Raw genomic sequence first — 14,624 nt, 5'->3', positions numbered from 1 at the left:
TACAACAAAAGCAGGCATGTTCTTATGTAAATATGAGTTTTACTAGCTTATGCTATAGAGTAAGAGTTGAGTGTTGTTTGATAAAGAGTATCAAAGACTTCTCGTACCATCTGGGAAATCTCTTATGCACTTTGCATTGTTTTAAATGTTTGACCTGCAATCTTTTATTTGTATTTCATACTGTAACACACCAAATCCCTTATGCAAAATAACCTCACTCCTCATAAAGACGGCTCAGCGTTTCTCACATGTTGAGGATTTATTTTTAGCAGTGGACCCCGAGGGGAGCGGGGGTGGTGGGCTGCAAATTAACTCACTAATGATTGCACATGAATGCACCATTCTGGCATACTTTTCAATCAGTCTGCACTCTTAGCTGCACAGAGCTTTTAAAGGCAGAAAGGATAAACAAAAAACATAAAAATATATATATTTCTTGATGGAGGAAAACTGGGTGGTGACCTTAATACATTTTAGAGATGTTCTGATACCATTTTGTCCTTCCCGATACTAATTCTGACACCTGGAGTAGAACAAATACATATATCATTATTATTTTTTAACAGCTGTATACTACTTACCCTGTATGGGTTTGATATGATTGCTATTATTGTTTTGGCTCAGTCAGTCCAGTTCGTCCTTTATTTCCCCCCTCTGCCTAAGTGAACTCATCTTGCTCTTTCGCATGATGTGACTTCAAATGCTTTATAAGATTGCTGGTGTTGAAACTGTTTGTGTAAAATCTTGTCTTGATTATCATATGAATTGTTGGGTGATGGACAAAAGTGTATTTTGTGAGGCCACAGTGACCTTGACCTTTGACCTATGACCACCAAAATCTAATCACTCCATCACTGTGTCCAAGCTGATGTTTGTGCCAAATTTGAAGAAATTTCCTAAAGGCGTTCTTGAGATATCGTACAAAGATGTACATATGGACAACCCGAAAAAATGAATGCATCTGGCCACAGCTATACCTGGCACAGAGACATAGAGAAAACGGCTGTGTAATGCTTTAAAGTTGATTTTATTTTGGGGTTTTTTGCACTTTTAACTCACCCTGTAAGGACAAATGTAAGTTTGCTGATTCGTGCCCAAAGTTACACAAGTCATTTGTCGTTTAAATTGGCTACTCGTGCATAAATGCTGGATCCAGCATTTCAGGTAGTATTGGAGGCATTCGCAATACGGGTATCAGTATCAGAGCACTCAAATTTGATGTATGGGAAACACTGGTTAATAATTGGTTTGTGTAACAACATTATCAGTGCAATTATCTGCTACAACAACAAAAAGGAAACAGGCCACATGTTGTAATATTTACCTGGAATATGTTGGGGATAACTGTAAAGTAATGTTCATTCTGCTCCTGGTTGAACTTTTGCAGGTAGGAGGAGTAATCACTCTTACTGTCAGCAGCCATCTGGTGCCTCATCTGAGCTTGCTGTCGTGCCTATAGAGGAAAAAAACACAAAGCAAACATGCACATCAGAGACGATCTCCTCACTAAACCTCAGTGTCCCCTGATTAACACAGACATATGGGTTACACACACACACACACACACACACTCTCACACACACACACACACACAGCCAGAGCATCAAAACCTACATGAGTTGACACATTTGTGCATACGAGTGTTCATGCATGCACACAAATAAACATAAAGGTCGTGGACGTGCGGTCGCAGGTGCAAATCCAAGTCAGCCAGCAGCAACAGCCATTGGCATTTGACTGTAGAGTATGTAGGCCAGAACAAACATACATAAAGAGAAACAACAGCCTGCACCGGAATGGAGGGATTTGGATTTTGATTGCCCGCCCAGTCTGGTCTATCTCTACAGTTGATAATGTTGATTATTTTAAGCTAGTTCAGTCTGAGGGGGTTAAGGCAGGCAGTCAGAAACGCAGCAGGAGCAGCCTATTACAGATCCAAGGCAAGCAGATGGAGATGAGATTATCTCAGCTAGACAGCATGTGGGGTGTGTGTGTGTATGCGCGTCTGTATAGCTAAGTACTCATATCTGCTTCCTCTGAAGCCTGTCCACATGTAAAAACTGTTTTAATTGGGTCATTTTTAACAAAGGGTCACCTTTTGAACCCCTGATTGCATTTAATCAACTGGATGCAGATGCACAGAAAAAAACTGGGCAGTAGAGGGAACATAACCCCGATATGTCATAGCCCTGAGGGAAACATTTAAAGGACCTCATCCAGTTCTCACCCACACACCACTCTGAGTCTCCCACACTCACACACATATGGGTAAGTAATAGATGACATACTAGAAGAAGAGGAGGACATCGGAGCGGAGACGCTCGTCAGACACAAAGGTACATTATTTCCAGCACAGGAGGGGTGACAGCTAATACTTTGGTGGAAAATGATCGTCACAGCCTTTTAAAAAAAATAAGGAATGTGAAATCCAGACAAAAGCTAAAAAGCACATGTGAAACAGCAGCTGTTTGAGATCTACGTGAAGGCCTGTGAGCATGCATTTGTGGATATGTGCTGCAGTGCCGGTGTAGCCGGTGCATGCAAGGTGTTTAGTAATGATGAGGGTACACATCATCTCCATGGTAACTTGGCAGATAACGAAACCTCGTAACAAGCTGCTGTGCCTGCAGCCACATCCATCACATCCTGTTGTCAGTTTCTGGAAATTACCTGTATTTAACTGTTACTCATATGCATGTGTGACAACATAAAAATTTGTATCTAATAGGGATAGACCAATACTTTTTTTTTTTTCAGTAATGGAATATAATTTACTCAAGTACTGTACAATTTAGAGGTATTTTACTTGATTACTTCCACTCTACTATTTTCACAGGCAAATATTGATAATCTAAGTCAATATTTGCTTTGCAGTTTGCATGTTGCATCACAGTCTAAGCTGAACAAATTTAAATTGATTTATTTTATTGGCAACTGGATAAGAGAAAAAAAAACTGATGATCAATAAATAGTATTCAGTATATACATACATGTAACTATATGTAAAATTTACTTTATATTAGTATGTTTAAGCACAATATCTTTACTTTTATTCAAGTATGAACAATTCAAATTTGTACTTGTACTTGAGAAAAAAGTAATCCTACTACATTTTTGGAGGCAAATATAGTACTTTTTACTCCACAGCATTTATTCAGTTACTTTAGTTACTGGTTACTTTGCAGGTTCAGATTATTCACTGTAGTGTTAACAGTTAGGCTATTGCTCAGTATGTGTTACCAATCAGATAATGTTGTGGGCGGGATAATTAGTAAGCACAGACAGCGGGGAGGCAGCTGCATCAGAGCCAAAGTAGCATCTTCTTATATTAATTTATCTTATTGGCAATCAAAGAAACAAAGACAAAAAATGTCATTCTATCTATCTATCTATCTATCTATCTATCTATCTATCTATCTATCTATCTATCTATCTATCTATCTATCTATCTATCTAAATATTTAGATCTATAGGGACAAAAAAGAAACTTGGAATGAAAGTTGGAATGTAAGCTGTCGCCTTACGCAACATATTCAGCATTTCTCTCATTTACATTTTGTTACATCACACATATAAACCTCAGGGTGAGAGAGCGTTCGGCTGCAGACAGCGAGACAAGAAGCCACTGTACGGGGGAGCAGATCACAGTCAGACAGGACAGGGCGTGTTAACAGGGACCTGGTCGAGACTGTGTGTTAGACTGCACAGGAGATCGTGTTTGTGTGTTTATCGAGACACGAGTCGAGACAGTGTGTGTTCCCACAGACGTAACGGACTCTCTGCCCGCTGGACCTACCTTGTGGGAACTTCGCTTCAAGGCATTGCATAAAAAATAAATATACAAACACACACACACACACACAAAAAGAGGATTGTTAGCCGTTTCCAGCTAAACAAGAAGTTGCCATAGATGCACTTCCTGGACCACCAGGCGTGTCATCATTTCAAAAAAGGGAAGTTGGTATCACAGTAAATAAACAACCACCACTGAAATACGGGCACTGTAAACGGCTGTACAGGCGAAACAGAAGTGGAGAGAGTGTGTGTGCCATGTGTTATTTTTCTAATGCTTTCTGACATCTTTACAAATCTGGGAGTGAGTGTGAGGGCCAGGGGTCCCTCAAAGAACTGTGACAGGCTTTGTGGATATCTGGGCTGTGAATCCTAAACCCCAAATTGAGGGATTTGTTTTCCAGAGGAGGAGAGGGAACACTTAGAGGTTTGCTCCAGCTGCAGAGAAAACCGCAATACCTCAGCCTGAACAAACAGCAGCTTTTCTGCATTACAGAGGGACATCTCATCACAGACAAAATCTCCTGGAGCTTGACTATATATCTCAAATTATGGCAGATTCTTTTTTATCATTACTGACAAGCAACTTCACTGAGAAAAGTTAATATATCATTTGTCACTTTGAATCCTACAGCGGCCTTTAGCTGCCGAATACTAATACACAGACATATAAACTCCCTATTTCTTCTTCCTTTACCATACCTCTGTTCTGTCCAACCCAGACCTACTTATACCCAAAGGCTTTAACCAAACAAGGCTGTGGTTGTGACATGGCATTGCAGGTGGTGAAGCACAGTTGCTTTTGCAGAGACAAAAACATTTTGAGACACATGATGTGTTATTTTCTGGGGACTAGATTTATGACCATATCTATTTCTTTACACACCAAGCACTGTCAAAATGACACTTTACCTTTGTTTTACTTTCAACATGATGCAGCAAATGTGTGCCTATACCCCCTACATGTTACTGGGCTAAAGAAATCTTAACACCAAGCTTGTGGAAGAGTGATGTGGCATCACAGCTTGAGCATCTAAAACCACAGACAGACTCGCAAAACTGACAGACGATACAAACACATACACTCCCTTCTTTTGTCATACTTCCCCACAATTTAGCGAGAATCTTGTTACAAAATCACAGCTGATAGACTTGACGCCACATACAACATGGCAAAACGTTCACCTGTTAGTAAAACACATGGAAAAGAAAAGAAAAAAAAAACCATGTGGGAAGAAAATCCAATCATCTTCCACAGTCACTGATCTTCAGGGAATCCAATCGTTTCTATTATAACTTCTTCATTTCTGAATAATGGAAATGTGAGTAGGTGAGAAAGAGAGATGTTCAGAAAACCCACACAGAAAGAAATAGCAAATGAGAAAGTGAATATTTTTGCGGTGATCTATACCTCTGCAAGCAGGGTGAGACACTAAAAGCCTGCATATTCATTATGAATATAAATGTGGTAATGTTTGCCACAGCTTCTTATTGTATGGTCTGCTTAACGTCCAAAGAGAGAGTGATTCATGAGTTTTAAAGCTGTGTTAAGTGTTTCTAAATTAAAGGAACGTACAAATTTGTTTCAGCCCATAAACTACAATTCTAATGCTGCGTAACATTTTCACATAACACATAACAGAGGCTTTTGGATTTACTTCCTAATTTTGAAACCTGAGTCTAACCTGACTGATTGAATATTGGGGGGAAGCAGTATGAGTCTCTTAAGGGTTTCAAAATAAATTTTGGTTTTACATAAATCATTTCAAAGGTTTCACGTCTGAATGCTCTGAGTCTGCTCTTTCCAAATCTCTGCAACAATGATGGCAAGTGCAAAGTTGTTACTACCAGTAGTGACAGTTGCCACAATGGTGAGAATACGGTTGAAAAATACCGCATTTACTCTTCAAAGAACAAAGACAGAAAGAGAAAAGAAAAATAAACGTTGCCACAAGCATAATGTGGTAGTTCAATCTGGCACTTTCTTGCTTACTAGTCAGTAGCAGTTCTTCATTATATACTCAGTGTCAGAGCATCTTTAAAGCTGCAACAGGGATTAATCTGAATTTGTTTTCCAGTGGCATGAACGAGCCACAGAAAAATCGTCAGCAGTAATGTAAATAAACACATACTACACAACATACTAAGGAGCTGCTTACATTATCACACTTTTACTAACTAAATGAGAGCAAGGAAATACAGCACTGAATTAAGTGTATGAGTCTTTTATGCTTGAATAAATGAAATAACTGTAATCAGACACAACACCACTCTTGTTCTGAGACTAGTTTCTTGAGCCTGCTCTTTCCAGTTGAGTTCGGTGTTAGCCTAAGCCTATTGTAGCTCTTTGGCTGTAGGTCCAGAGTGCAGAAAGGCTCTTTATTCCAGCCTATATTTGCATAATAATCGGGTCTGAACTGTGTCAACTCTGAGCCTGAGCTCTGCTCCAACAGCTGATGAAGCAGCAGGAGCACGCGCCGCTGACCCATGATGCCTTGCGGGCGTGGGAGCTGTGTGGGTTAAAGGCTGAGATTTTGAGAGGCTCTTCTAATTGGTTATGACAACAGGAAATGACATCAGCTACAGGCCCAGGGGGCTCTGGTCTACGAGGCCTGAGAATCGCATGAACGCTGCGTGTGATTTATTGAAGAGGACGTATAATCACAGAAACACCAAACTGTATATTTAAAAAAGCCAACTGATGTGTATAATCCACAACACACATAAAAACACACACAAACACCACCACGGACACACAGTCCTGTCTGTTGCTAAGGCCCATTCAGCAGAGCAGAGCGTTGGGTGGCTGCTCTACAGTGATAATGAGGACTCGGGCTGCTATCAGCTTTGTTTAGCAGCAGATCACTGTGCTGCTGATACAATGCCAGCTTTTACACACAGCCACTGGCAACAAACACATGGTCACTCAATCTTTGCTGGGCCCAGTGGCATGAGGAGTCAGGGCAAAGAGGGGGGACAAAAATGTAAAAGAAAAAATGGTGAAAGAAAGAGGAGGGTGCGTGGTGGGGTGGTGAGGAAGGCCAGGCAGTAGTGTTTAGCATGGAGGGTATAGGACAAGCTCGTGTGATTGGTGGCTTCTGCACGGCGCTGAGATGACACATACCTTTTCCACGTCAGCCTTAGTCACGTTAATGTCAGCATCCATCTTCTCAAAGTACTGCTGCGCTCTGTCTGCCTCTTTACAATCCCTCTCGAACTTTCTTTTACACTGAAAAAAAAAAAAAAAAAATCAAACATGATCAGTCACTGAATCAGTCATTTCCAGCCATGAGACAATACACAACCTGACCTTTAAATAAGCATAGTAATGAACGTCATAACATGTACATATGCGTCATATGGATTTCAGGCACAGCATTGTGTGCGACAGAGGTCAGTCTGTCACTGACACAGCAGTGAGGCCTGTAGTTTGCAGATTAAACAAATGTTCATAGTGGCCATTTGTGTACAGAAAAACAACCATTCATCCAACCCTCTTTCGACCCCTCTAGCTGAACAATCAGTGTTTGTTGGGCCAGCGTGCACTCTGAACTATGCCTATCTGCCCCACACACAATGGGATCATTGAACGCAGAGAAGTTTGAGGAGGACAAGGCAGTTATGCTTCTCTCTCACACTCTTTCTCTCCCCCGTCAAAGGGGCCAGGCAGAGATAAGAAGTGGTGTTCTGTGCAATCTCTCCTTTAGCTCCTTCACGAAAACACAAACCACTCCTGGATCTGTTCTTATCTCTAAATTAATGTTAGTCTGGCCTACGTGTGCTATAGACGACTAAAAGAATCCACAGCTGAAGTGCAAGTGAAACTTAGTTTTGTATTTCTGTTTCTACTTCTACTTATCAGATCCTTCAAATTTTTTACATTCTTAGCCGTCCACTCAAAGAGAGGATAACATAAATCATGCAAAAGATTTACTCATTATTTATCTTTCATAACTCCATCCAGACATAAAAAGGCGTTCCTCTATATTCTTCCTGTACTTAAAACACTGCCCTGTTTCCATTTCGAGCAAAATAAAAAGTACATTGTTTGTTTCCGGTAAAGATTGAACAGGAGGTCCCTCAGGGCTCTGTGACCGGCCCACTGTTGATGTTTTCCTCTCCAGTTAAAGGCGCATTGTTTGCCACCTCCTGTATGTGCTCTCGCTGATGATATATTCAATAGTCACATGGCTCCCCCTTTAAGTGTTGCAGCATGTGCTTGTGTTTATTGTGGTGTTGATTTTAATGACTGTTTGTAAGGCCTTAAGCACTTAAGGTCAAAAGACAATCAGTGCACAGTTTCACATAGATGTTTTTACCTTTATTCTGCAATGGTAGACCTTGATGTGTGATTTAATATACACCAACAGCAACTTGAAGACTATAGCTAAAATCAAGTTACTGTATTTTTGTGTATACTGCATTTTATGTCATGACGATGGTTAGGTTTGGATAAAATGATGAAAAATAACAACAAAATACCTGCAATCCCGATATCTCTTATCAAACTTTTGACTTCTCATTCATCTTTTGTATCAGCAAATAGCAAAATAGAAAGCATTCAGGCAACGTTAGCAAGCTTCTCATCTTCAGCCGGCACTGACTGTTGCTGACTTGACAATGACCTGTATCTGTTCTCAGCCAAACATTGTGTGTGTGTTAAAAGAACATAGCTCTGTAACGACACTCTAAAACAGCAAGTGAACTGTGGTTTTGCAGCTGCAAAAGGATTAAAAAAAAGTGGCGGTTGATTGAACTCTGTTCATCAAAGGCCATCCAAGAGTATCACAGTCAAACTTTTATGTAAAAGTTTTTTTAAAAAGTTTTTAAAAATGCAAACTGCACAGACTCCACAAATGCCTATGGTTTGCGTCATTGACGGTTGCCCAAACCTTTGCTGTTGGCTACTAGCGAACTATTTCCTCACTTTGTAACATAAAAGTTAATGTTTTTCTCTTTCCTTTGCTGGAGTTTGTACCCCTGTAATTATACAGCAACACGTAGCAACAACAACAAACTTTCCTCTATCTCGTCCATTCTGCTTTTCACTTCCTCTATCTAAATTTCATCATCGGAATCGGAGAAAGTAGCTCACCAAAAGACAGTTTCTGGCTTCTGGGCTAGGGTAAGGGCCAACAAAAACTGATTACAGATCTAATTAGAAACTTTGAGTTGCAAATAAAAACGATAATAAAACCTAATTGAATTAAATGAGGGACTCGAAAGGATTCAGATTTGTTTTAGATATGCTATCAAACCCTAACTGTAGTCACAATTTTATATTATTTCTAAATACTTTGCGTCAGTATTTTTTAGTATTTCTTAAAATTGGAAGTTTATCTATTGATTTAGAGTGAACATATATCAACTGATATTTGATATTTACTTGTTGTCTCAACCCCCTGTAAGATGGATCTGAATTTATTGAGGTAAACAAATTTCTCCAGCTAATGTCAACATATTCAAAAATGTAATCTAATCTAATCGCTGTACTGTTATAAATAACACTATAATAATAAATAACAACAGTAAAAATAAAGTTGCTGTGGCGTTTTAGTGATAAAGTGAACTGTAAAACTAAGTCATGAGATAATTGGTTATGACATGAGGTATTATGTTCTAGTTTTGTCTCACTTGAGCCAAAACTGTGACCAATGGCAACTGGTACTGCACAGTGATGGGGTCACTTACCGATTCCAGCTGTTTCCACGAGCTCTCGATGTGCTGCTGTGCCTTACGTCCATCATGGAAGTGCTGCCAGAGGAGTAGGGGAAAGAAAAAAAAAACGTTAGAAATATTACCAGACTATTCACAAGCTTAGGGGATTTAAAAGTAGGTGAACCTGACCTTGACATAGTCAGGATAATAAATTAGAAGCAGCTGGAATGAGGGTCTCAACCAAACCATTAAATACTATGAATATTACTCACACTGTGACAGTATTAATGTGAACTGAGAAAGTAGGGCACATTCAAATAGACACTATACAGTAGCTACATTAAACATTACGAGCACAGGCTTAACTCTCAGAGATTTATACATGCTGGAGCAAATGGCTGTAAGTCTATTTGATTAAAGATCAACCAGATCACAGCCCACCAGTTCAACACAGGTGCACCAACATTGTGTTTAACAGCTCCAAAGAAAAAGTGTTACAATTTCAACATTCATTCAACATCAATACTAAAAAGCAACTGAATGAAGGCTTTATACTAAGTAGAGATTCCAGGGAAATAAAAGAAGGTCAAACATGCTGCAGATCAAGTAACAATGACAACCAAGGGACCAATAACTGTGTGGTGAAGCCGAACAGACGCTGCTTTTATTAAGTGGCAAAGTCACATGTCATGGTGCCAACGGCAAGGTTTGTGTTGCAGAAAAAAGTCCTAAGAGAGTGAGAGTGAGTTGAATCTGCATAATTCTTTAACAAGGAAAATCAACACAGAAGAGACTCGATACAAGGAAACTGTATTTAGTCTAAAAGACAATGAACCAGTTGTCAGTAGGAAGACACTCAATATTATCTATTTAAAGCAAATCTCAACGTCATCTCTAATATAATGATTTAACAAATAACGCAGTATAAAAGAAAGAAAGAAAATGAGCCGTCAGCTGTTTGATAATTGATTAATCGTTCCAGTTAGTTTTCAAACAAAAATGTCAAACATTTGCTGATTCAACCTTCTTAAAAGGTGCAATATGTAAGAATCAGCCACCTGTCAAATTCATACTCCGCTAACTGCTGCTGAGATAGCTGCAATTAACTAGTAAGCTCAGTTAACCGTACAGCTAGCGGTCATATTAGCTGACTCTGTTCGGACTGGGAGCTCGGAGCAGGGGTGAGTGTTGGTGTTGTTCACTATCGGACTGTCACCTCTTGAGGTACAAAGTGGATAGGGACTAGCTGGTTAGCATGCTCAACAGTTATCTCTGCAACACAGTACATAGACGTCTTTGATATAATGCTAATGCTGTTGTTTCTTCACACTCTGTTGATAGTTAGTTCATTTTTAAATGTAAAATCCAGTGCCTAACAGAATAACAATAGAAATAGTATTGGCATTGATTTATGACCAAACGCATGCAAAGCAAATCCCGTCACCTCAACTGCACTTTGTTTTAGTGCAAATTAGCATATGTTAGCATGTAAGCACACTAAAATAAGATGGATGATAAGCATTGTAAACAATATATGTTTGACATCAACATGTTAACATTGTAATTGTAAGCATTTAGCTCTTTTGTTGAATAAATAACACATGTTGTGACTGTTGTAACCATTGTACTGACAGTATTGTTTGATAGGGTTGTTACTGACCTGCCCCTGAGCAAACAGGATATAAAATACCAGTAACATGACAGTTACAACTCTTAGATGAGAAAGTAGAATAAGAAACAGCAAAAGACGAACGGTTAAAGTAAGAACAAGGGTTGGACATGAGATGAGAAGCTCACAGGAACAAACCAAGAGATAAAACAAACACTGAGGAGCCAGATATTGTAATCTATGGGGAGACAGACAGGTCACAATGGATTTTGGCACTGTCAAGTGTGGCACATCAGACAAGGCTAGGTGGCAGCTGCTGGTCTGAACTCACACTGCACATACGCTGTGTGTTTTTATAAAGGCCTGGCTCGGCCTATCTCGCTCCGGGGGACTACAGCACTTGGCCCTGAGGCATAGCTCTCTGTATGGATCGCAGCCAACTTCCCTGGAAACATAGAGCACCACTTTTAATCCTTTGTTGTTTGAAAATTAGACTGTGATTACTCATAAAACATGCAAATAATCCCTTCATTGCCTGCCGTCACGTTTATCTGCTAAATAACTCGAAAAGAAAATGACTCCAAGACTTGACTGTCAATGAGGTATCCCCTGGTTACACAGACTGCGGAAGCGAGGGTCAGTAGCTGAGCTGAATATCGATGCTGCCATTCAATAACGGACACAGGCCGTTACAAAGAACAGAAAGCTGTTGCTTGCACTTGCGTTTCAGCTCTTTGGAAAGGCACAAGGAAGTCCTCAGTATTCTCTGGGCAAACTCCAACACAGGCAAGAGATGTGAAATTAAGAAGCCTGGAAGGTTAATCTCACCTGCATAAAGCTGAACATGAGAGCAGTTAGTGAGAATGTGCTCTGGTTTACCTCAGGCACTCACACTTCTCATTTCCAAAGGTTTCGAGGGAAGCTGAGCAGAATGAGGAAGCGCTCCAGTGTTTCGGGGGAAGTATTCAAGCTCAAAAAGAGAATGGGACAATGTGGAAGAAGTCCTGACGAGCCAACGGACTTTATAATCAAGAATTTTCTTTTTCCAACTGCTGTGAAGACCTTGACCTTCAAATTCCTGTTTGACAACAGCAATGAAAATATGTCTTGATAAATGATGATAAGATACAGTGAGGATGCCATAAAGCCTTTTCTCAACATGCAGCACCAGACTGTGACATCATTGTTACTGTGGAGAATGCTTTCGACCAAATATTTGTCTCCATAACAACATATCTGAAAAATATCCAGCATCTCATGCGTTCTGCATCAACAGATCTTCTATCACCATGCAGATAAACAAACTGCGCTGACACATTCTCCCAAACAGCTCCGCCATTTTCACAAGACCCTGCTGGAAGATGAATGAGCTCAGTCACTTTCAAACATGATAAAAAGAAGTGCATCACTGTTTCCAGCCATCTGTGATGCAGGTATTGATGCTGCAGCCATGTAGGCAGATGTTCTGCAGGGTTTAGATACAAAGACTGCAGAGATACACTCGGCCTGGCGAAGAGTAGACAGACACACCCCGTCTTTTCTTTCTCCCACACATCCCTCTCGGTAACAGCATGAGACTGCTGGCACTGTCAGGGACATCTGGGGTTGCATCAACAGGTTGGTGACCTAAAGCTGCCACTCTCAGTTACCCAGGCATTTACAAGATTCAGTGACAGCGGAAAAAAAGCTGGACTTAACACACCGAGAAACCGTCCAAGCTTTAACTACATCAATATATTAACTGTAATAAAAGTGGGATTGGAAAATATGATCATTATCCATCCAAGCACATTAGCTCAGACGCAGCAGATTTAATATTTACTTAATAACACAAAGCAGGACAGCACTCTGTGCTGTGACTTAATTCCTCATGCTAGTCCCTGCTCTTATGCAGCTCCTGGTACAACACAGACCACCAGACCCCCTCCAGTGACCGTAAGACTTTAAACAGAACCTCATGTTTAGACAGGTTTCAATTAGGGCTGGGCAATATAGGGGCTATATATTGTTAGCGTGATATGAGACTATATATCGTCTTAGATTCTGGATATGTTACATTGTAATATGTTGTCTTTTTCTGGTTGGTTTTAAAGGCTGCATTACTGTCCAGTGATGTAATTTTCTAAACTTACCAGACTGTCCTACTTGTTCCAGTCATTATATCCACATTACTGATGATTATTTGTCAAAACCCACATTGTGTTAATTAGGGCTGTTACGATACGATAATTTAAAAACAAAAAAGAAGAAGAAAAGTTCTAAGTTAAATCAATCTTAAATTAGTTTATTGTGTGTTTTGTCTGTTTTTTGACAAATGAATAACATTTGTTATACAAATGTAGGGAGGTGGAGAGAGAGTCTATGTCACCATAAATGTCTGTTGTTTCAACATGAGTTTGCAACACAGTAGTAAATCAATGAGTAGCAGTCACACACCAACTAGCTAACAGTTAACTGTTATTGCAGCTTTTTCTTGTCCTAACACCCCTGGTGTGAAAGTTGTAATAGTCTTCTCCACAATATAATCGCAATAATCAAAATGGTCAAAAATATCATGACATTTGATTTTGTTGCCTAGTCCCAGCATTTATGAAGTGCTTATATTAAGATATATATCGTTTATTGTGATATTATTTTAAGGCCACATTGCCCAGCCCTAATTTTATCAATACTCTGCATAGACACACACAAACAATACAGCTTTCACTGTTGTTTATTATGGTGTCTCAAGCATGAACTACATTGGCTATCTGTCTACTGTCTATGTTGTCTGCCTAAGGGCTGGGCGATATGGTCTAAGGTATTTTAACTTCATGCTTCATTGCCTGGAATTTCGACTGTCTGTAGTTAACGAGGACAGTCTCAGTGAGACTGGTAATATGTCTGGCAAGACTGCAACAACAATACAGTATGACACTGCTTTGTGAGATGAAGGACAAGGACTGGCGATCCTCAGTGATGTATCACACTCTCGCTTTGGTGAATATGAATTGTAACCATGATACCACCTGTGCCCAGAGATCCTTCCACAAGATTATCTTCCAATATAGCTCTGTCAAACAAATCCTTTGGATCTAAGGTGTGTGTTGCTTGCATTTTTGCATATTTTTATTCTTTATCTTTTATCTAAAGAACTTCTGAAAGGATAATGAAGAAAACTAACTATATAATATTGCAATATTTTTAAGATAAACATAAATATGAATATAACGACTAAGTGGGTAAAGGCAAGTATTAGAACTAATAGAAATAAAAGAACAGAAAAGACAACAGTTATGGAAGATGACGATGTAATGATGTCCAAAATCTAAGATAATATATTGTCTCATATCACGATAACCATTTAATATGAGTATATTACCCAGCCTTAATCTGCCTCTCTATTTTCCAGTGCAAGTGTCCGACATGCTCTGATGGGGCTAAGTGCAACAAACGCCCTGTGTGACTCAAGCTCTTCCCTTCATGTATACATTCATGTACTGCACATTATACATTCAGAAACTGTGTAATACGTTTAAAGCAAAGCAAACACGAGGTGGAAATCAACCAACACCTTCTGCTGTCT

The 14,624-nt window shown here is 39.6% G+C and overlaps 1 protein-coding gene across 3 annotated transcripts in view; it reads right to left on the bottom strand.

Moving 5' to 3' along the window:
* The window catches only part of fnbp1b (formin binding protein 1b), a 69,684-nt gene that overhangs the window by 23,347 nt on the left and 31,713 nt on the right, over window positions 1-14,624 (bottom strand). For all 3 annotated transcript variants that reach the window (XM_073477693.1, XM_073477691.1, XM_073477692.1), the window contains exons 5-7: window positions 9,484-9,546; window positions 6,917-7,021; window positions 1,325-1,453 (exon numbers count right to left, since the gene is read on the bottom strand). In XM_073477693.1, the coding sequence (XP_073333794.1) occupies window positions 1,325-1,453; window positions 6,917-7,021; window positions 9,484-9,546 (297 nt within the window). The remainder of the gene's footprint in view (window positions 1-1,324; window positions 1,454-6,916; window positions 7,022-9,483; window positions 9,547-14,624) is intronic.

The sequence above is a fragment of the Pagrus major genome, chromosome 12 (genome assembly GCF_040436345.1).
Source record: "Pagrus major chromosome 12, Pma_NU_1.0".
In the NCBI taxonomy this organism is placed as follows: domain Eukaryota; kingdom Metazoa; phylum Chordata; class Actinopteri; order Spariformes; family Sparidae; genus Pagrus; species Pagrus major.
Note: the sequence above shows the minus strand (reverse complement) of the source record. Positions and strands in the feature narration are given on the sequence as shown.